Source organism: Danio aesculapii, chromosome 10 (genome assembly GCF_903798145.1).
Source record: "Danio aesculapii chromosome 10, fDanAes4.1, whole genome shotgun sequence".
NCBI classification, from domain to species: Eukaryota; Metazoa; Chordata; class Actinopteri; order Cypriniformes; family Danionidae; genus Danio; species Danio aesculapii.
Genome location: NC_079444.1, coordinates 25900755 through 25924968, shown reverse-complemented (window position 1 = coordinate 25924968; position 24214 = coordinate 25900755). Strand labels below are relative to the sequence as shown.

The 24214-nt window shown below is 32.2% G+C and overlaps 1 protein-coding gene across 1 annotated transcript; it reads right to left on the bottom strand.

Moving 5' to 3' along the window:
- Positions 1 to 6365: 6365 nt before the first annotated feature.
- Positions 6366 to 23322, bottom strand: ufm1 (ubiquitin-fold modifier 1). Its single transcript, XM_056467138.1, has 6 exons — positions 23216 to 23322; positions 23071 to 23127; positions 16890 to 16947; positions 14381 to 14420; positions 12076 to 12108; positions 6366 to 9324 (listed from the first exon to the last, which is right to left on the bottom strand). Coding segments are annotated over exons 1-6 (273 nt in total). The 5' UTR covers positions 23218 to 23322; the 3' UTR covers positions 6366 to 9241.
- Between the last annotated feature and the right edge of the window lie 892 nt (positions 23323 to 24214).

The window sequence follows — 24214 nt, the reverse complement described above, 5'->3', positions numbered from 1 at the left end:
CTTTTAAAGACGAGATAACGCTCAGAAAACCTTTCCAGAACATTAGCCATGTAGAGAAACCCAAAGCACCACCAGGCATCTAGCATGAAGGGAAAGATAACTTATTGTCTCTGCATGTCTAACATTTCTATTCCTTCAAGAGCATTTTGCTCACCCGAGAGCTTTATCATCACTTGAACTGTCTGAGGCTTTTCATTTTCCTCAAGAACACCCAGACACTCAGTGTGTGACATTTGCCTCGAGCTGCATGTGCTTTTCCCGCTGATCTATGACCGACCCTCTAAAGGTGTTTTCATGTTATGTTAATAGCCTGATGCTTTCCCATTCCCTAGTCTATTTGTCTGGGATTGTTGTTTATGTGCAAACATTGCCGGGGCCATTTTACCACCACTGATAGTCTAGCATTAGGCTGGTTTGCTGAAAAATGAGTGGCAAATGTCATGCAAAACATTTCAAAGGAATCCAGATTTCAAGTATTGATGGAAGGAAATGGAATTTCTTATAGCAAATAATCAACATTTTTTTTTGCATGTCAGAATGGCATGTGTTTTCATGGCCCACTGCTAAAATTATGTTCTGTCATTCCTGTCACATCATGTGTAAAATAACACTGAAGCTAGGCATTAAGATGGTGTAACCTCGCGCCGGCGTGACATTTCATCTAACAGAATTTAAAGCAGGGCAAGACATGTCTAGAATGCCGAAGCAAAAATTAAGAGGTACAAGGGTGAGGGACTGATCTCATATTGAAGGATGACCTCTTTAATAATAATAAAAACAGCTGGGTAAAGAAAATTCCAAAGAAAATGTTTTTTTTTTTCAGCTTTAAATGGTAATTGAGAGGTAGTGGTGTGTGTAAGGCTAGACCATGCTATACCGAACAAAGTTGTGTATTTGAAATGTAATAATCAATTTAAAAAACACTTTATACAGGGACTAATTCTCACTAGTGGTTTAATACCAGATATTGGCTATTTATTAGTATGTATAAAGTATGTATTGTGCATGACCTTCCATCCCTAATCCTACTAACCCAACAATCAAACTCATACAATCTTAATAAACGTTAATAAGCAGCTAACACTGTAAAAAATGCTGAGTTCCACACAATTCTTTCACGTTGTCACAACACAAATCGATTAAAGCCCCATTCACATGGGGTGTCAGCATCAATGCTTCCCATTCACTTCGAATGAATGATGTCAAGCATTGCCGAACTGAATTGTTGATCTGTCTGCACCACTTCAGCAGCGTTGCTCACTGTAAAAGTTGGGAATTTCTCAAATTTTCAAGCACCAACGGAAGTGTCAGCCAATCAGTTCGATTTATGCAAATACCCCAGCTCAGACAGTAGCTGATTGCGGACTAATTTCATTGGCTGACGCTGCTGTGACGATCGCGTCAGCCCTAACTTCATACACACCCTCCGTTAAGCGTTGATGCTGAAGCCCGTGTAAATCAGGTGTAAGTTAGCTCAATCGTTTTTACAAATATAAGTGGATTGAACTTAAAACAATTAAGTTTTACCAAAAATTAATTAAGAGTAGTGTTGTTTCAACTCATTTTAAATTAGTAGTTTGGAAAAAGAAAAAGTCACATTTTTTTGAGTGAATAAGAAGGTTATTGAGGTTTATTAATGGAGAATTGTACCTTAAACTACAGTGTGATCAAAACAAACCAACATCCTATAACAAATGTTAATTTGCTTTTGTTTGTTTTGTGTGCTTTGTTTTTGGATTGGTTCAGTTTTTTTTATATATTTTGTTTTTGGATTTGATGTGTTTGCTTTTTATCTTGGCTTTGATATTTTTCTGACTTTGCTTCAAACCATACTCAATTCCATAATTTATGTAAACATATTTGACAATTATTTTGAAAACTGACATATTTGACAAGTACTTTGTTTCAAACCCTGTTTTATTATGAGCATTTATGTTTTGTTTTGTTTAACTTTGCTTTGATTCAGTTGTGGTTGTTTTATTGTACTTTTTTAGTTTTTTGACTTCATGTTGACTATTTCAATACTTTATGTAAACATATTTGACAATCATGTTATACACAAAAAAAAATTGTTTGCAAAATTGATTTGTGTTGAATTTAAACAAACAAATTAAATTTAGTAATTCATAAAATTTTCTTCGACTTAGTCCCTTATTTATCAGGAGTCGCCGCAGCAGAATTAACCAACTTATCCAACATATGTTTTACGCAGCGGATGGCCTTCTTGCCGCAACCCAGTGTTGGAAAATACCCATACACACTCTCATTCACACACACACACATACTACAGCCAATTTAGTTTATTCAATTCACCCATACCACGTCTTTGGATTGTGGGGGAAACCAGAGCACCCAGAGGAAACCCTTGCATGGAAAGAACATGCAAACTCCACACAGAAATGCTAACAGGCCCAGCCAGAGCTCAAACAGCAACCTTCTTGCTGTGAGGCAAAGATGCTAACCACTGCACCACCATGCCATCCTACATTTAGTAATGTTCAATATAATTTGTTTAAATACATAATTTAGTAAATAGAAGCAATCATCATTGAATCCTTTTTTTTCAGTTTAGTATTGTCTAATAAGAATACACCGTATATTATGCAGTGATGTAAAACAGTTTTTTTGACATTCGATATCTTTAAATACTTTGAAATGCTTCAAAAGGACACAGAAAATCTTCATTTTATGACTTTGCTTTGCTCATTTTTTTATTTGTTTTATTATATTTTTCTTGCTTTGTTTTGATTATTGTGCTGTCTTTTTTGTAGTTTGCTTCATGTAAAAGAAATACCTGTCAATTAAGATGTTAAAGTCTTGTCAAGTCTAAAACCTATCATCCAGTGACAGAAAACTCTGATAATCTTTGATATTCCCTGAACCTCGTTGTTACGAGAGATGCAGATAATACATTTTTGTGACTAAAAAAATGAACAGCACAAAACCATTCTTTTAAAAGCCAAACCAATTTGCTGCTGTACTCCTGAAAGCCACTTCTTCCTTTGCCTGAAAGAAATATAGCAAATTAATTACCTCTGTGAACTCTAGAAAACGAATCTGCCGCTTGAACGCACAAGCCAAATCTAAATGCGTGCCACATATCATTTCATCTGAAAGATACATTGAGTGAGAAGCCGAACTGACAGGCAGCAGTTGCTTATCTGTAATACATGTGGACAACGTTCAGCCACGGAGGGGAAAAAAATGACTTATTTTGTCAACAGCAATTCAGAGGGATGGTCTTTTTGTGAGCGTTCAATCTCTCGGTGACCTCTCAAAGGCCTGAATTAAGAGCTTCTATAGAAACATGAGAAAAAACATGTTTTCGCAGATGCATAAAATGTCACAAGACGCCAATACTATACAACCATTGCTTAGGCCTCATATCTGACTCATATCTGTTCCATCACAAGACTTTAAGCTCTAAAATAGGAAGCTTACTATGAAATAAGGCTGAACAGTTTATCGTTTCAGCATTGATATCGCAATGTACACATCAGCAATAGTCACATCGCAGCATGTGCAATGTTCAGTCGGGATTATAGTTGATCAGGTTGTTTATCATTGCAAAGTTTATCCATAATGTAGAGAAAGTTTATCACTTGCATGTGTTTTAAGACCCATAACTAGGCCCACAAAAAAATCCACAGATTTCTGCAGATTTTTAGCCCATCATCGAGTCTATAACTTACTTATGTTGTAAATGTGTGCAAATTTATATTTATTCAGTTTTTTTATTAATTTCAGTAATATTATTGACTAATATGAAAATGTTTATATGATTTATTTACAATACAGTTTGTAAAGTAATAGTTTTGGTGCGGTGAATTTATTATTTATGAATAATTAATTAATAATGGATTAGTTATTTGTAGCCTACCATTTCAACTACCTGACCCGCGTGGTCTTTGTTTTACCCATAATCAAATCATAAATAAATAAACACAAGTTACGCACAAATTGCCACCCGTCAATCACTTTTTCCATGGGACTCTGGCATGAATAGACAGAGAGATCTGTGTTGTTATCATGGCATCGACAAACTTAGTTGGTAAAAAAAGTGCTCAACCAACAGGAACCAACCAACAGCATCTGAGTTTTTTGCTAAAATAACTAAATAAAAGTGTGAAAGCAAAAGATTGAAGCAGTTTTCTGAGCTGTGGCACGTTACCTGATAGATTCAAAAACCGAAGAGTCGTTAGATAGAGACAAGATTAATTAAATATCACGTTTAACAACTATAGTAAGACGCGATCCAGTAGTACATCTACACAGACATCTACTACATACATGCATATGTCAACTGTCTGACGTGCACTGCTCTCTGGGGGTTTGTGCTCAAAGCATCCGCTGACTGCTGGAGCTCAGATGCGTGCATGACTATACAGTAAGTGTGAGTGTGTGTGTTCAGAAATGCTAGATGAAAAAAACTGTTCAAAGTTTAAAAACTGATCCTAATGAGTACTGTGAACTTAATCCATTTGGGTAAATGAAGCAATCTGAGCATAGTAAAACCCAATAAATGAAGAGAACTCAAACCAACTGAGTACTGTACAACACAATAAGTTAAGTCAACTCAAACTGTTTGAGGAACCTGATTGCTACAAACCATTTGAGTTAAAAACTATTCTATATGAGTACTGTGAACTTACTCCATTTAAGGTGAAGTAAAAGGTATTTTATTAACTCATTACCTTCATCACTGAGTTCAAAACTCTTTTCAAATGAGTAGAATTAACTTTCAGCAAATTTTGAGTTAACTACACTCATTTCATTTGATAAAGTTGACTGTTGGGTTTTACAGTGTATGACTATGTATAATTTGATATACTATAATATACTCAGGTTCTGTCTGAATACTGTCCAGCTCCTTAGATGTGTATTTCATTTGTATCTTTGCCAAGTTGAATTTATCTGCTTTTAATTTAATTATCATATGGGTAACACTTCATAATAACTGCACATTATAAATCATGCATTAAGTATTAGCCAATTCATCATTTGTTAAGCATTAACTCTACATTGATAGACATTGGTAAGCACTTTTTAAATACAGCTACAAATGGGCTGTTATTGATTTATAAGCACACAAATAATGTAATGACTGCGTCTTCATATTTTGTTAATGATTAGGTTTTCATAACTAATGTATTGCATTACTTACAAACCTATTTCAAAGTAGTTGGTTAAAATGAGCAAAGTAAATGATTAATAAACTATTCAAATCCATATTTATTTCATCAGGCATATAGTAATAGTCAATTTGTATGTAATTACATGCTTCATTAACACAACTTGATGCAGTTTTGTGGCCTAATCGGAGGTGAGAACTATTTATGCTTTCTAAACCCCTTATAAATGATGGTAACACTTTATTTTGATGGTCCATTTAAGCATTAGGAGACTGTCTGCTTAATATCTGTTGATACCGCTGCTAAACAGACTATAAGAAACTTTGCAAGTACATGTCAACTTACACTAACCCCACCCTAACAGTCTGCTTATAATCTAATGAGAATTAGTTGGCATGTAGATGCAATGTAACTTACATTCAACAAACGGACCATCAAAATAAAGTCCGCCCTAAATGACAACTATTTTAAAGTGTTACCAACTCTTAGTAAACATTTTTAACTCAAACATTGACTTGATTCAACCACTTTAAATCATCACGTGAGCCATAATTATTAATAAATAAAGCTTTTTACAGTATACATTTACTTTAAGGGAGGTTTCTATGCCTAAAAATCACAACACTGTTGAAATTTTATTTCTATTGCAAAACATATCGCAAAATATAGACCATTTTGAGGAATGTAAACAATAACAATGGTCCCAATGTACTTCCTGTTTTGCATTTTTAATTTCTATAGCTTTTGAGAATCCAAAAAGAGCCACATATTGATAAATAATGTTATGACGGCTGTTTTAACTTTAAGTTATGATTGAATTGATTCTTGTATAGGTTATAAAATAGTTTGATAACAAAAAAGAAATGTTCATGGGCCAATGACATGACCACATTGAAATGGTCTATAGCAATATTCTTTTTTTCTAATATCCTGATGCCCTAATATTTAATGGTCTGTTTGAACCACTCCAAATAACACAATCAAGTCCACAACATCAAACTAAATTATAAATATTTAAGAGTTCTGTCATTGGCTTGCTTAAGAAGACCTCTTATAAATGGCACACGATTGAATTTATGCAAATTGCTATGTCTTTGTGCTATGAAGGAGACTTCTGAAGCTTGTCTTCTCCATTTAAAGCTTTGAAACATGGACTATGTTTACATACATTAAATTAAGTGAACAAACCATATGCCGCAAAAACAAGCATATTTACATGCAGGCACTGTACAGTTTAGTATTCAATGCTTTTTTTAATGTTTTTGACATGAACACTCATAAGTATATTTGTAACTTTTTTGACTTTTCAATTTGACATTCCTCAAACAGACAAAACCATTCATTTCTATAAGAGCACAAGTCTTTCCCAGCTAATGAACAAACCGCATCATTTCCTGCCAAATGAGGCTAGAGGCAAGTGATGCCTTTTCAAATGTGATCCACAGTAACATGTCTGCGTTTGAATAATGTAGGCCTTGCTGTATTTATAATGCACTTCTCCCCTTTCCCCAGTAATGAGTGGCACGGAAAGGGCACAGCATGCCTGCTCTTTTATTAAAACAAATGAAAGATCCATTATGACACTGAATAGTCAGACACTCCTCCTCCTTCGCCTCTGCCTCTCTGTAATGTAAGGGAAGGAGGGAAAGTGGAGGGTGCAAAAAGCAAAGGTAGAGGCCTGCCATTCATTAGCCTGATGCACTATTCAGGTCTTGCAGTAAGTCATGATTTTAAGCCTTAATGAAAAGGCACAACCACTAACTTGAGTCGGCAGAAAGCAACTTTTAAGAAATTGGATGTCAAATTGGTTTATGTAACACTATTTTTAAGAACTATGGGAAGAGTTCTTGTGTGTACATATTTTATGATGTACGTTATGAAATGCTAAATTTGTTATGTTTTAGAGCTAAAGTAACCATACTTTGTATAGGGGTTTCATTACACTGATGATGTTAATGCACTGAAAAAAAATATTCATTGGATTTACTAAATTTTTGTAAGGTAAGTGGTGGCAAACATTTCATATGGGCTGAATTTAAACAAACAAAAGTTGAACATTACAAAATTTAATTTGTTTAAATTCAGCCCATATAGTTGTTTGCAACAACTTAACTTAAAAAAATTGTAAATCTAATGAATAATCTTTTTCAGTCTATCTGCCTGAAACAATAACTGCAATACAATCAAAACAATGAGTACTGCTGCTTGTTCAAACTACCCGTTTAAAATGAGCTGAAACAAAACAATTTTTGTAATTTCTTTGGCCAGTTAATTGTGTTATGTTCTGTCAACTTAAATTTGTAAGTTAACTTAAGCGTTTCGTGTTGGTCCAACTACCTGGTGTAGTTCCCAACATGCTTTGCGTGGGATTAAATTAGGAAATGGAAATGCTGACAATAAAAGTAATCTTAGATGTTTCAAGTTAATAGAAAGGCTTGTTAGAGTTTAATCTTCACTTTAGTTTGAAGCTTCAGAGGATTCTCATGTAATGCTTAGAGTTTTGAGATTACCACCTTGCAGAAGCACCCATGCTTTAGGTGTTGGCAGCTTAATTAGCAAAAATGCAGTTTATTCCCTTGCTCAGTGAGCAATAACTGTTCTAAAATTTGTTCTGAGATTAGTCTCAATCAATTGTATATGTAACTCATGAAATATGCTTAAAAATGGCTCTTTTAGTTCATTTAGGATAACTTTAAATAAAACTAAGCAACTTTGAAATGTATGACACATATTAGACATACAGTTAAAGAGTAAATTATTAGTCCGCCTGATTTATTAGCCCCGTTTATCCCCAATTTCTGTTTAGAAGATAGATTTTTTTTCAACATTTTTAAATATAATAGTATTATTAACTCCTTTCTAATATGTGATTTATTTTCTTTGTCATGATGACAGTAAATAATATTTTACTAGATATTTTTCAAGACACTTCTATACAGCTTAGTCACATTTAAAGGCTGAACTAGGTTAATTAGGCAGGTTAGGGTAATTAGGCAAGTTATTGTATACTGATGGTTGTGTAGACTATCGAGAAAAAAAAAGCTAAATAATTTTGACCTTAACATTTTTTTTTTATATAAAACTGCTTTTATTCTAGCTGAAATAAAACAAATAAAACTTTCTCCAGAAGCAAAAATATTATCAGAAAATTTCCTTGCTCTGTTAAACATAATTTAGAAAATATTTAAAAATGAAAAAAATTAAATTAAATTCAAAGGGGGTTTAATAATTCTGACTTCAACTGTACATGACATTATCAGACGTTTGAGTTTAAGATAAATAAAAATACAAATGTATTTAAACTTTTATTTGATAAGTCATATTGGACCAACTCAATTGCATTTAATTGTGTAAATATATATATATATATTTTTAGTCTGTGCTAAATAAATTTATTGGATGGAAATCCTGCCCTCATCCAGTTCATGCAGTGGGGTTCATCCAGCGAGTTATTGTTTGTGTACCTAGATCAAAACAAAATGACTAGACCCAACATCAAAGAAAAGCAAAAACTTCAAGCCAAAATACGTTGCTTTCTATTCAATTGCCTAATCTAAAAATGGACAACGGGAATTGTATTTTTTAAACATTAAAACAGACATTGTACTTAAGACATTGAATTGACTTTATAAAATTTGCATTAAGAACACATTAAGCGTCTTTAAATTTTCACTTAGTTTTTATAGTTTTATGTTACGATTTGATTCTATTTTTATTATTATTATTTTATTAGATTGTTGCAGTGTCATTAATGCACATCCAATTTATTGTATTCATGCAGAAGACATTTGACAAGTATGTTGTTGTTGTCTGGTAAAGGTCATTATGCATTGCCTGTAAAAATGTGCATTAAAGTATGTGATCCTACTAAACATTTGTTGACAGATCAAAATACCTAGTAATTATGGGGCTCAACACATCAACAATACTCTGCCAGTGTGTCTTCAAGAAGGGTGTTTGTGGTGGCAGCTTGGTGAGATTTGTGAGGTCCTCTGACTGATCTGAAGCCGCAGCACTGCTTGTTTAGAGCAGCTAAGAGCTGAGACCTCAAGGCCGGACAATAAATACACAAGTATGTTCATCGTCTGTGACAGAAAACTACTGGATTGTCACATCCTGGCCCGGCGACCTCCTCCAACCCGATCTCTTGGAATGATTCGTAGTTCTGAGCCGTGTTTCAGAAACACATTTCCTGGAAAATCAGACGGTTAATCAAATTACTAGTGGAATCGTTCATTTAAAATGTTATCAGTTGTTTCACAGTTTAATACACATTGAAAAATAAACTACTATATGCCTGAATAATGATAAGATACATAAATGTTAACATAAATAGTTTATTCTAAATTATCTTAAAAACCACCTTAAATACAAATGAGCAATTAATCAAATTACTACTGGAATCATATATATAAAATGTTGACAGTTGTTTCACAGTTAAATCAACACTGAAAAATTAATTTTTCATTAATATATTATGCAATGCCTCAAGAAATGTTACATTTTATCTCACTTAATATCATATATTACCTATACATCTTAGACATATCAACAGTCTTTTTTTTCAAAAGGGTGAGATGTGTATGAGCTCTGCATTTAAAAATACATATCATCTCCATAGAGATGTGTGCATAAGGGCTGTATCTTTCACATCTCTCATTTTCATTCTTTTTATTTTTTTTAACACTACTATCATAATCTCTGCTTGTGGCAGGAGTTTAAATATGGACTTAATATCACTCCTTTTTGCCTCTGAGATAGTTTTGATTGGTCCTTTAGTGTGCATTCAATGTGTTGATTTTCTCATAAATAGAACATTGAATATTTGTAAAAATAAACCCTCCCAAACTACATAAATAAGGTTTCTACAACTCAATTTTGACATATGTCAGAAACCTTTTATATGCCAAGGTAAAGACTTGCATTGCGTTCACACAGCAAATCTGCAATAACATGAAAAGATATCTATTCAGGTGTCTGAGCATAATCTATATTTAGCATGTGCTTATATAAGGTACATCTTCATAAGGTGGCTACATACACTCTCAGAAAAAACTAGGGTCATTTGGGTGGTACCTTTTCAAAATATACACTTTTGTACCAACCACTGCTACCAGGTTCACATTTGTACATAAAAAGTATATTTATACCTAAATAGAACAAATGTATAGGGGAGATAGGGGACGAAAGTAACATAAGACGAAAGTATTGAAGCGATTTTCTCGAAGCCCTGACAACATTTGATTTCCAAGCTGTAACAGCACATTCAGCAGGCAATCCTTGATGAAGCTGCCAAATATCATGTGATCTTGGGACAGTGTCCCACAGTTAGCTCCAAATTTCTGTTTTTAAGTGCAAAAAGTAAATTATTGTAGCGGTTCTTTTTTCCTTATTACAGGTTGTTTCTCTTTTCATGTGTCACACTATTGATCAATCTACAGGTTATTTAGTGCAATAACACATCCTTAAGTTAGAAACCTCTTGAGTTTTTCGGTTTAAAAGTAAATCAGGTTAAAATGGCAAGAGTTCCTGTGGGGAAAAAAGTAACATTGTTATTCATGTCCCACTGCTAATAGCCATACATTATTTTTCACTCCCACATTTGAGTTTTCAGTGTTTTTTAAAATTTGTTTTATAAAATTAATGCATATTGTCAATAAAAAAAAAGAAATATTCAAAAATTATAGAACATTTTTACATTTTGCATTGTTGGATTGCTTTTGAAACTGAAATTTTAAATGAAAATGCAGTTTATTTATTTCTTTGTAAAAATAAAGGACAAAATATGATTGCAGTTAACATTAACAAGGTCATAGTCAGATATATTTAAAATAAACAAGATTAACCCAGTAAATCTAACAAATATTGTTGTGTTACTTTTGACCCACCCGTGTGTAACTTTCGTCCATGCTGATGGGGTCAAAAGTAACTTTTGTTTAAAGTGAAGTTATATTAGAGTTGTTCTACATTGATGCAAAATAACACCTGATATTGATAGACCACTGTTGTGAGTTAGTTAACAATGCAAAAATATATTTCTTTTTTAAATTAGGTTATGATAAATTTTACTTTCCTCCCTGCTCACCCATATCTCATATTCATTAAATGTACAAAAATGTACCCTAATAGTTTAAAAATGTACCTTTAATATGCATCTGTAAGGTACAAAAGTGTAATATCTGAAAAAGTAGCAACACAGTGACAGGTTTTGTAGCTTTATTTCTGAGAGTGTACTTGGGTCAGGATAGACATGTTGCTACCATAAAACTAATGAATTACAGCAAATCTGACATTTAGTGCTCAACCTCTGACGTGTCTGAAAAATTACAGGTCATTTTTCCTGTGATTACATGCAGCACGGCACTCAGGAAAGAAAACACTGACAGAAGACTACTGGGACTGCTTATTAAGACAGCGTGTAATGGATTACAGCCTTAAATGACAAGTAAAGCAGGATGGAAAACATCGGTAAAGAAACATTTAGTCAGGGGAATACACTCACAACAACGGGGAATCGTATAATTGAAGCGCATCATCAATATTCATTAGGCAATATGTGAAATTTACATGCACAGCCTATTGAAGGAGTCTCAGGAAATCATTCGATCTCACAAAAGGTCCCCGAGCGGATAATCATGAACAATATGAGGCGGTAAACAGAAGGATCCATTCATTTGCATGCGGGTGATTATGTACTAAGGATAGCCTGAAAAATCTGAAGCGTGGAAGTAAACAGTGAGAGCGAGATGAGGTTTCATGTTTTGCAATGCACAGAAAATGCATTAAAGGTGGGTTCAAACAAACAGGCATTCATCTGAATGTGCAAAAAAAAAAAAAAACATCACCCTCGTGTGATATTTTGATGAATCAAAAAAAAACTTTAGAGCTGAAAAAAAGACATTTATCAGAGCCAGATGCTGTTGAATGAAGTAGTGACACCAACCTGCTGTCTGCGCCGGATTGATTCCAATGCCATCTACACAAATAATGATCACATCAGCATCATCATCATCATCAATGTGAATACACACACAAAACAATCATTCTTTAAGACAATCAATGAATCAGACAGATGGGCAAGAGCACAGAAACACTCTGACGAGCTGAAATGCTGAACAACCACATTTCAGCACATCTCATTTACAATAACTGTCCTGTGTTGTGCAAGACGAGTAATGCGTACATTCTGGTTATCATTTCTTCAATAATTACTCAACATGAAGTATTAAAGTGCTCTGAGGTCTCCTGCTAAAGCTTTAAAATTACACAAAATGGTCCATGTGGGGTCTGCTCTGACAGATCTAATGGCTCGTTTCCACTGACTGGTACAGTACGGTTGGGGTCGGTACAGGTCACCTTTATCAAGCTTGCGTTTCCACTACCAGGGGTACCCTTTTGGTGGGCGTAGTGTATGACAAAGTTTCAGTCAACGTCATTTTCGTTCGAGAAAACGTCTACACTACAGTAAAGCTGTTGGAGTCGCTTACATATCACATGAGAAGCACTTCTCACAAAACAGATGCTTTATACACATAAATACTTCTGTATAAAAGTTTATTACTAACTTTTCTATGAACATGATTTGATTATAACTGCAGATCAAAATGTAATTATATAAAATAAATAAATAAATGCAACATTTATGAACACACACAGACCCTTACAGTCACTGATATGTTACCAACTACAGAAAAACTACACACAACATACATTTAGTCCTTATTTACAACACAACATATAGCCCACAGTCAGAGCAAACCTCTCGTCTTTAGCAGCACATGTAGCCTCTGTTAGAGAGTAATTTCATCATTCCCGGTTCATAATAGTCCAAAAGGTGATGATAATAGTTAGACAAGGCAGTTTGTTCACGTTTGCTGAAAAACGTCACTCTCACGTTTGTCAGTTTCTGACAGGATCGGCTTTTAAAAGCACGTCAATAATCAAGCGCACATTATTATCATCAGCTCAAGAAGTTTATTATTTCAGATATAGATGCGCGGCGAGCGCAAGCAAGGGAAACTGCTCGCACTTCAGACAGGCTTGTAAAAAACTAAGGGGCACAGGGTAAATCTGCTCTTCTTTTTGGCTTTGTGACTGTTCATCCAGACGACGACAAGGTTTGTTTGAGCCCGGGTCGACCATGCCTCATTATTATATGTATACATAATTCTGCTGTAATCTCTCGGCTGTGTATTTTAAACATGATGGGTCTTTTGTTTTCATTCTGGCTTGTTGCGTAAGCAAATGACGTATCTTAGTTTAACTCAAATGGTTTGTTGCAATCGGTTTCCTCAAACAGCTTGAGCTGCCTTAACTTATTGGGCTTTACAGTACCCAGTTGGTTTGAGTTCTCTTTATTTATTGGGTTTTACTGTGCTCAAATTGCTTCATTTAATCAAATGGTGTAAGTTGACAGCACTCATTAGGATTAGTTTTTTTTTTTTTTTTTACTCAAATGGTTTGTTGCAATCAGTTTTCTCAAACTGTTTGAGTTGCCTTAATTTATTGAGTTTTACAGTGTATAGGCACTGTATGTGATGTGAAAAAAGAAGGATTAAAATGATTTTGCTGCAGGGAATATAAATACAGATATGTAGAATAAAATATACTTTGCAAGAAATAATAATAATAAATATCATGAAAAAATAATAACAATAACAAGAAGAAGGCCAAATCCCAAAAGATATGCAACCAAGAAAAAAATGGAATTTAATGTATCAGAAAGAGCAAAAAAACCCTGAATTTATAATGCCCCATTAAAATAGACTGGAACGATCATGTACATTTACATTTAGTCATTTAGCAGACGCTTTTATCCAAAGCGACTTACAAATGAGGACAAGGAAGCAATTTACACAACTATAAGAGCAGCAGTGAACAAGTGCTATAGACAAGATGTAAATGCATTAGTTAATAAAATCCATATCAGAATTAATGTAGAGATGAAACAAATTTATCAGTTAACATTCTAAATGAAAATGCCAGGAATCACAAATAGTATTCAAATAATAAGTGAAATTAGGTACAGTTTTGAAGACAAAACTGTTGCCTTCAGAGACAATTGTTTGAGAACCACTAGCTTAAAGATTACATCAAAAAGAGATCTAACATTTTTTTTGTATTAATAATAATAATAATATTAACAATCATCCTCATCCTCTTTATCATCACCACCATACATCACAGCATATATTATAGCATATATCATTTCTCATATTATATCTCATTTCATATCTCATACAACTTACCATTTGTAATGATGGCACTGGTAGCTGCAGGCACTTTAAACTTTAAATCAAAGAAAAAAGAAAAGTTTTATTATTCATCAATCAACAACATATGCTGACAGGCAGACACAACCCATAAACAGCACCACACAGTCTTTCTGTCAGGCAGGGATAAGAAAATCTCAGCTCAAGTCTGTGTTTGCGTTAGGTGATTTAAAGAGTACAGAAGCCTTCAAACGCGTGAGAAAAGAGTTCCCTGGGCTGAGCTTTAGAAGAAACTGTCACAAAGAGCTAGAAGAGTTGAAAAATAAATAAATAAATAAAACAGGGAAATTCGTTCAGAAGGGGCTTTGAAACTCTCTGGGTTTCCTGAAGGCACTTCTACTGCACTATTGAACAGCATAAAACTGACTTGAAGAAAAATGGAGAATTGCTGACCAGACATGTTGATGATTTTAGGTTTCTAATTCTCTGTACACTAATTTTTCTATCTGTTCTTGTCAGGAGAAGGAAAAAAAATCTGTGAATGATCACATATCCATAATCTTCCGAAGCAGAAAAACAAAAAGGATTTTTGAGAGGCCAAAAAAAAGAGGGTGAAAATAAGCCTGTGCGTTTTTAAAAAGGCACTTCATCATTTGTTCGGGCTTCCACTTGATGCATTACATCTTCCTATTATGAGGTTGTCAGAGTTGGCATTTCATTATGTCAAAAAAGGAGCGACGACCCGAGATAATCGGCAACGTCATCCTGCCATTGGGTCTGCGTGCCTTGAATTCAGCCGTTAATTCAGACCAGACAGTCCACAGTAAATTAAGATGCTTCTGTCAGATTTGAAGCCGTTTCTGAACGACTTATGGCTAATATTTTAATTTATGGCTATAGATTAACATACAGCTGAAGTCAAAATTATTAGCCCTCCCCTAAATTTTTTTTATATTTCCCAAGTGTTGCTTAATGGAGAGAAGATTTTTTCCAACACATTTTAAACATAATAGTTTTAATAACTAATGTCGAATAACTAATTTATTTTGTCTTTGCCACGATGACAGTGCATAATATTTTTCAACTTATTTTGCAAGATATTAATATTCAGCTTAACGTGCAATTTAAAAGCTTAACTAGGTTATTATGTTAAGTAGGCAAGGCAATATATATATATATATATATTATTTATTTTTTTTAAGCGGGTTAATAGTATTCACCTTGAAATAGTTTTTTTTTTTTTTTTTTTTTTAACTGCTTTTACAAGCCAAGGGTTTCTACAAGTTTTATCAAGTCAAATTTAAGACTTTTTAAGACCATAATGAATGAAATTTCAGACTTACACAAGACTAAATGCTAAAGATTTGTTTTGTTTTGTGTTTTTCAAGACTAAATGCTAAAGATTTTTTTTTTCAGGTTCAAACCTTAAAATATTATTGTAAGGAAGATAATTACACCATATGAATAAGTAAATAAGGTTAATAAACAAATGTTTCTTAAAACTTTTATTGAAATATATTGTTAGTGATTGGATGGGTGTCGGCCCAAAATTTGGTTTTCGAAATTCAAGACATTTTAAGACTTTAAGACCCAACAGATACCCTGCCAGCCAAACAAAAAAGAAGCTTTTCTCTAGAAGAAAAAATATTATAGGAGATTGTGAGAAATATTTATTAAACAAAAAAAAAAAAAAAACATTTTGCAGAAGGACTAATAATGTTGACATCAACTGTAGGTTAAAATGTCAGCATAAGCCAAATTTGTGTGTGTGTTTTTTTTAAACTTATTATATTAGGACTTTTTAAGGTTTTATTAGTTTTGGGAGGTTTCTAAAATGTATTTGACTATAATAAGGGTTTAACAGTGGCAAACGGTAATACAGATATCTTAAGCACAATGTATATTTTTGTAAAGTAAAAAAAAAACATTTACAAACAAATCTACGAGAACTTAAAAGATAATATTCATTTACATGTATATAATATTAAAACAATCATAATTCACATTTTATTTTATATTACTACTGCTGCTACTATTTACGATGATAATTTAATGTGATAACATAACTCATATAACAAACAATATCATAATGAATTTTGAATTCAACACAATGTAATATTGGATGTCTACCGTGTATTGCATTTTTCCTTTCTTTTTATGCAATTATATATTTATAGTACAGGTACCAGCTCTAATATTGGTTATTGGAATTACATTATATCTAATTCTAATGACTTCTCTACAAGATTGAAATATCAGATTCTGCATTGATCCCGTTCTGATTTTAACAGGAAAGGCTGGGTACACAGAGATAAGCCTGATCTACGCTAGAAAAAGAGGATAAATCATTATCAGAAAAGCCCTATTAAATCTATAGGATATAACTGGGCTAAAGTTCATGATCCATGCAATGCTATATAAACAATTTTATTCGATGATTTCAAAGTCAGTAGAAAAATATTAATTATACAATCACCCTTGAAAATTATCAGTAATATAGTAATAAAATATCAGTTAAATGAACATGTTTATGCCATCAACTCACCTCTTCTGCTGCAAATTTCAAAACCGCTGTGAACGGTGTGCTCTCAGGAACACTTAATCTGAAACATAATAAGATCAATAAATCTCTGTGTACAGGTAACACTAAAAAGAATATTATGTGTAGTGAATAGGCATGGGACGATAACCATTTTCAAGGTATACTGCAGTTTGGAAAAGTCAAGGTTTTCAAACCGCCAAATTATTCTGCTATACCGTTCCTATGGTTCCTATGGTTTTTTTTTAATTTACTTTTTTAAAGACAACAGTATGTCCAGCAGAAAAGATATCCAAAAATGCTGTTTTAAATTACAAAGAAATCAGTGTTTTTAAAACGAATGAAGACAGCAGAGGTCAATAATTTATTTTAATTATTTAGCCTGACGTGTATTGTTCCAAAATATTTTATACGTTTCTCAAAATAAAATATATTGTGTTCAAAGTGGAAAAAAGTTTCTGTTTTTTACCCATACATTTGAAAAGAGCATATGTAAGAGCAGTAATCACAATACTGTGAAACCGTGATATTTTTATTCAAGGTTATCATACCGTCAGAATCTTAAACCGGCCCATGCCTAGTAGTGAAAGTGTTACTGTAAAGAATGTGTGTTATACAGAAACAAAGCAAAAGTGTGTCAAACACAGTAATACTAGTAGGGCTGCACAATATTGGGAGAAAAAAAAAATTACAGTATATACGTATAGTTATATGAATATCTGTGATATTTGTGATATATACAGTGCTCGGCATATATGAGTACACCCCACACAAATCTTTCATTTAAATAAATATTTTCTATAAGAAGCTATACAATATTATATTTGTGCATATACATTAGTTTAGTCAGTACTGAAGCCAAATCTGGAGCTAATCTAACAAAATAACTTGCAATAATGGTTCAAAAATTAGTGGCCCAAATTTATATCTTAGGGAAAAATATTAATTAAAAATGAGAAAAATAGCAAAGATCAAGAGAAACAAAAAATATATACGAATTTGTTGAAATGTTGTAGTTTGTAATTTTTTTTTTTTTTTTTTGCAATATTTGGTATGAATTTAAATGTATTATCTTTCCATTTCTAAAGATGTTCTGTGACTAAAATATTATTTTTAATTAAATATATCTATTTAATAAATCTCTTTTGTTCAAATGCACCAATATACATTACCCATATTCACTGAGAAATGGATGAAAATGTTCATTTTCAAAATGGGGTGTACTCATATGCTGAGCACTATACAGTTGAGGTCAGAATTATTAGCCAATCTGAATAATTAGCCCCCCCTGTTTATTTTCCCGTCTTTCTGTTCAACAGAGAGAAGATTTCTCAACACATTTCTAAACATAATAGTTTTAATAACTGATTTATTTTATCTTTGCCATGATGCCAGTAAATAATATTTGACTAGATATTTTTCAAGACACTTCTATACAGTTTAAAGTCACATTTAAAGGATTAACTAGGTAAATTAGGTTAACTAGACAGGTTAGGGTAATTAGGCAAGTTAGTGTATGAACATGGTTTCCTCTGTAGACTATTGGAAAAAATAGCTTAAGAGGCTAATAATTGACCTTAAAATGGTTTTTAAAAAATTTAAAACTGCTTTTATTCTAGCCGAAATAAAACAAATAAGACTTTCTCCAGAAGAAAAAATATTATCAGACATACTGTGAACATTTCCCTGCTCTGTTAAACATCATTTGGAAAATATTAAAAAGAAAAAAAATTCAAAGGCAAAAAATAATTCTGACTTAAACTGTATATATTTCATATACATATGAAATAGATGCTTTCAAATGTTGCAGCAATTAGGGGGATTGCATCTAATAAACTAGATTTTTAAAAAAATCCAAAAATAAGGAAAAAAAAAAAAGTGCTTTATTTTTTTTCTTGGAAGTCTTGTTGGTAGGCAGACACATTATACATTTCATTAATAATCAAAAAATCCAATCATTCAAAATATCCTAATAGTTAAAATGTTATTAAAAAATGCAATAAAAAAGTTAAATATCTCTTCATTATATAAATGAAATGCAAGTCAAATTTGATGAACTTATATTTATTTTTCCCTAGTAGGTGCTTTGTCACATAAAACAATAATAATAATTTTGAATTTGTATAATCCCTTTTGACTTTGAACATCCTGCAACATGACTATTGCAGATGTGCATAATGCCATGTCGCATGCTATATTGTGCAACACAATAGACTAGCTCACTTGGATCTAATCAGTCCATAAAACGTAAATATTATGCTTTTTCAAATGATTCTCTGTTATGTTTTAATAAGTTCATTTCTAAACTGGTGTAATGAATTATATTATAAAATTCAACACCTGAACTGTGAAAAACATCCAAATTGGCCGGCGTGTATATAACAACAATGCAGGTGTTTAGAGCCGAGCTGGTAAATCAGTCTGTTTGAATGGCCCTTGACAGAGCAATCTCACCCACTTAGCATGTGCATCTGCCGACCCGTCAGACACAGTATGACATCTATAGATTATTACAGACCACAGCAGTGATTGCGATCGATAAGGCAAACAGACTAAGAGCAACTGTCACAAGGGAAGACATGACCTTCTGCTTCATGCACTGACCAATTTGAAGATTTCTGGCTGCTTTGCTGTCATAAAATGTAATCTTTTTTAGATTAGCGGAGAGAACAAACATTTAAGTGATTCTTTTAAAGGATTTGATCTATTTGCATCTGTAGATTGCAGTTACAGCACACATCTTTAAAGGTGTTTTCTCAAAATGAGCATTTTGGAAAAAATTCACAGAGGCAGAATTTCAGTTCAGCAGTACAAACATGAAGATTTCAGTATTGATTAACTGTCTGACTGATCGCAGATTGTAAGATATTTAAAAATAATAATAATAATTTAAGACAACCATTTTGCAGCATACATTTTAAATATGAGAAATATAGGAAATGTACATCAAGGATCTTTAATTGTAATTCTTGAAATGTGCTGTATTTACTGTAAACATTAATTTCATGCCAAATAAGATTCATAGGATGTTAATGACAAAGGAAAAGCTTTTTTATGTTCATACATAAAGCAGAAAAGTAAAACATTGCTGTAAAGCAAAAAGTAGATTTTTATATTATAAGTTTTACATTATATACAATTTATATTTATTTTATATGTATGAATAAAAAAGCAATCAAACAAAATACAAAAATCCCTTTTCAAAAATTTAATTTCTTCCAATTCCTTGCTATAGTGTAACTATTCAATTAACTAATGAGTAATTTGAGATGCTAATTAAAAATAAAGTTATTGAAAAAGTGAATGAATTTAAGTATCTTGGCATAACTCTAATTTTAAAATTTGATAGTCATGTTTAAAATATAAGCAAGAAGGTTAAGCCAAGTCAACTGTTTTCGTTTTATTGGAAGATTTTAAACGTATCAAATTGCAAATTTATACATGAACACAATGATATTCTGTCACTTGACATATTGCATTACATCATGGTCACAAGCCTCTTTGATTACATTGAAGCCTATTGACTCGATATATAAACAGCGGTTAAAATTATGGCCTTAAAGCCTATGCAATAGCATCTTTGTGATGTTTTATGTAAACATAACCTTTATAGTTTTGATAGTTTTATTAAATTTAATTATATAAATTGTTTTTTAAATGTTTAAATAATCATGTTCCAATGCTGTTTTCAGATCAAATCAGTAGGCATCAAACCTCTCACAGTCGCACGAGCCACTGCTAATGGTGACTGTCTAGTGCCAAAGTGTAAGACCTCTTTTAGTCAATCTGTTTTCTCTGTTAAATGAGCCAAATTGTGGAATGATTCACCTGTTAGCCTAAAATTAGAAAGTAATATAAATATTTTTAGTGGTGTTCCTAAAAAGTGGTTAAAAACAAAACAACAGTGTTTGCACAAACAGTCTACTATTAGTTTGTTTGATCATGCCGCCTTTGCTTTTGCCTTACAATAGTTTTATGTAAAGAGTTATAATGTTGTGTATAGGTATCTATTTTGTTTCATTTTGTCAAGCCTCCAGTGGACAGGTGTTGAGAATTAGCAAGTCTGCTAAAACACTTAAACAAATGCATTTGGTTGTCCAGTGTAATTGTGATGTCCACGTCAAATAAATAAATAAATAAATAAATAAATAAATAAAGATTAAATACTTTTATGCACACTCAGGGTTCATCAAATTTTTACTACTAAAATTCCATGACTTTTCCAAGACTTTTCCGAAACTTTCAAGTACATTTTCATGACAATGTTTCATGTAATGCCTACATATACATGGTAAAAAATAAGAAAAACAATGACGTTCAAATGTATTACAGCATATCATAGAACACGCAACAATCTATTTTTGGCCAAGGACAGAAAATAAGTAATGACAACTAACCTATATTCAAGCTAGGGCTGCACAATATATGGTTTTAGCATCGATATCGCAATGTGTGAATGCGCAATAGTCAAATCGCAGGATATGCAATGTTGGAATTATAGTTTAATATAGAGTTTAATCATAATGGAGTAAAAGTTTATCATCTGCATGCATTTTTAAAGAGATAGTTCACCCAAAAATTACTTGCCTTTTTCATTACACCCTTTCCTTGTTTCAAACATTTATGATTTTTATTTTATTTTAAATGAACACAAAAAGAATACAATTTAATAACTCCTATTGTATTAAAACAAGTGAAGTGTGAGTAAATAGTAAGTACATTTTAATCTTTGAGTAAGCCGTCACTTTAAGGCCTGTGACTGTGTGAACATTTCAATATTTCAAATTTTAAAACAGCCGGCCACAAGATATTTTTTGTAACTTTGATAAAGATTAAATAATATACAATGAAGACTATGCAGTGTTGATTATTCAAGATCTGTACCCGAATAGCGAATACCTGAAAACTATCATTCACTTTTATCTTTTACTATATTTTATTTATCTATGCTTGCAATTTATTTGTTCTATATTATTCAAGATTCTCCCCCCAACAAAATCTCCCAATCAACCTAAATAAACCTGTTAAATCATCTGGTGAAATTGTATTCACATCGCAATTTATATCACAGAAATACAAGTATACAGATATTTGTTAAACTAATTTCCATAAATTTGCAGAAACTTTGTGGGCTTTTTTTTTTCCCAAAACTTTTCCAGGTCTGCAAAATGTCAAAATTCCATGACTTTTTCAGGTTTTTCATGACTGACACTGTTTGTTTGGGGTGGGATTTACAAAGAGGGATTTGTTCCTATAACACTTTATTCTTAAACATATGCTGACAACTATTTGGCTGCTGAATGTATGCTCTGATTTATGGTGTAATACAAATATGCCATTAAAGAAAAGTAAAACCTTCAATTATTGAGCTGGGTTTTATGTTTATGTTCTTGAATGTGGATTTCCATTCAAGTTGTATACAAATATGTGCACACTTAATTGACCTGTTATACAAAACAGTTCTTGATACACTGATGAACTAACGTGGGGAAATATATGGTGCTTTACATGAAAATTATAATGTATTTTATATTTGACTTTAATTTCTGAGTTGACAGCAGAGTTAAAAACATTAACACTGTAAATGTATATTTAATTAATCAGTTTGGGCCATTATTTAACAAATCACATTGATATAAAGTGGGTTTAATATTCATACATTCAGGCTTTCACCTTAATATAATTTCATTAAGGTATTCTAAATAGTGAAATCAAATTATCAGTGAATGACTATCAAAGTACAACATTGCTGACAGTCAATTAAATAGTGCTAATGTTGTTTTCAAGTCATTCTTACATGCGATTTTAGACACAATATTTAATTTATCATGATAAACAACATAAATATCGTGTCACAAGTTGTGCTCATAATGGTGCATTACTATAATGAATCTCTATTAGACTTTTAAATTCTGCTATAGTGTTTTATTGAACGTCAAAGTCCAAATGTGTGAATATAAAACCAACTTTACCTCAATACAAATCATGTGTGAATAAAAGGATGAACGAATAACAGATGAATTGATTAAGAGATCAAGTCAGCCCCTCAAATTATACAGTCTGGGCACATAATCAAAAGACGTACATATTAAGACAAAGAGCATTAAGCAAATCAGGCTAATGAAACAATTAAATGAGGAATATTAATACTGATGGTGTGTCATATGTTGAATAATGTGTCACTCACACTTTATACGGTAACCGCGGGTCCGACGTCAGCGTGATTTTAAAGGTTACTTTCGACCTAATGCACACAGAGAGTTTATTAACATATTAAGTACAATATATAACAAAAAATGAAGTGTTGTTACAAGATAAACGTCTTTACTTACATTTTACTTGTTTGTATGAGATACCCGCACACTGTTTACACCGACCCGGAAGACCCAGGGACCCGCTGTAACACGTCATCCGTCTGATGGACCTCTCTTTCCGTTTTTCTAATTTCGTAATTTATCAATCTGCTAGAGCTATATTTAACAAATAGGATTATGTTGATGTATTTTAGCGAAGTGGAGAAATATGAGATTATAAAAAGGAATATGATGTGTCTTGTGCATTTCACTCAGGCATGTTTCAAGCTGACTCAAGATGGATATTACCGTAAAGCTTGTTGTTAATGCCCCGGTTTATAAGAGTAACTGCGGCTGTGCTCAGTGTGAGTTTGGAATTAAAGAAAAGCAGAATTGCAAATACAGCGAAAAATATTTGCACATCAAAGACATTCTTTAAAAGTGTTTTTTTTTTATAAAAAAGATAGACTGAGTCTAATTTGAGAAAAAAATGTTTTGTGGTGATAACGCGCTTACATATAAACAGTTACATGTGAAGTGTAGAAAGATACATAAATGGCTAAAATAAATTATATTAAGTATATTAGATATTACAATGTCTGCATTAGAATTATTAGAGGGAACTGAGGCTTGAAATATTACACAGATTAGAAATACTGGAATCTTAAATTAGCCTAAATGACTAAAAACAACAACAACAACAACAACAACAACAAAACCATTAAATCGAGCAGTTCAGGTCTTAAATTAGAAAGACTTGTGTTAAAGAGAACTGAGAATCAAATGTTTGAATAGATATAGGCAGAATAAATATAGAGAATAAATATAGGCAGAATGTAATTTTAAATCTTCATTTCAAAATGTATTAGATAGTAATTTAATTAATTACTAATTACTTTAATTATTAATTATTATATTTAATAATATAAGATACAGACAAATAGGTAGATTTTTTTTTTCAAAGAAAGATCATGATTGAAGATGACTTTTTAGTTGAATATATTTTAAATATTAAAATAAACATTAAAATAATAATAA

Coding starts and splice junctions, on each gene's coding strand:
- ufm1 (XM_056467138.1), bottom strand. Junction 14,421..16,889: donor TGAAATTTGCAGCAGAAGAG/GTGAGTTGATGG, acceptor TTTGATTTAAAG/TTTAAAGTGCCTGCAGCTAC. Junction 9,325..12,075: donor CAATCCGGCGCAGACAGCAG/GTTGGTGTCACT, acceptor CTGATTTTCCAG/GAAATGTGTTTCTGAAACAC.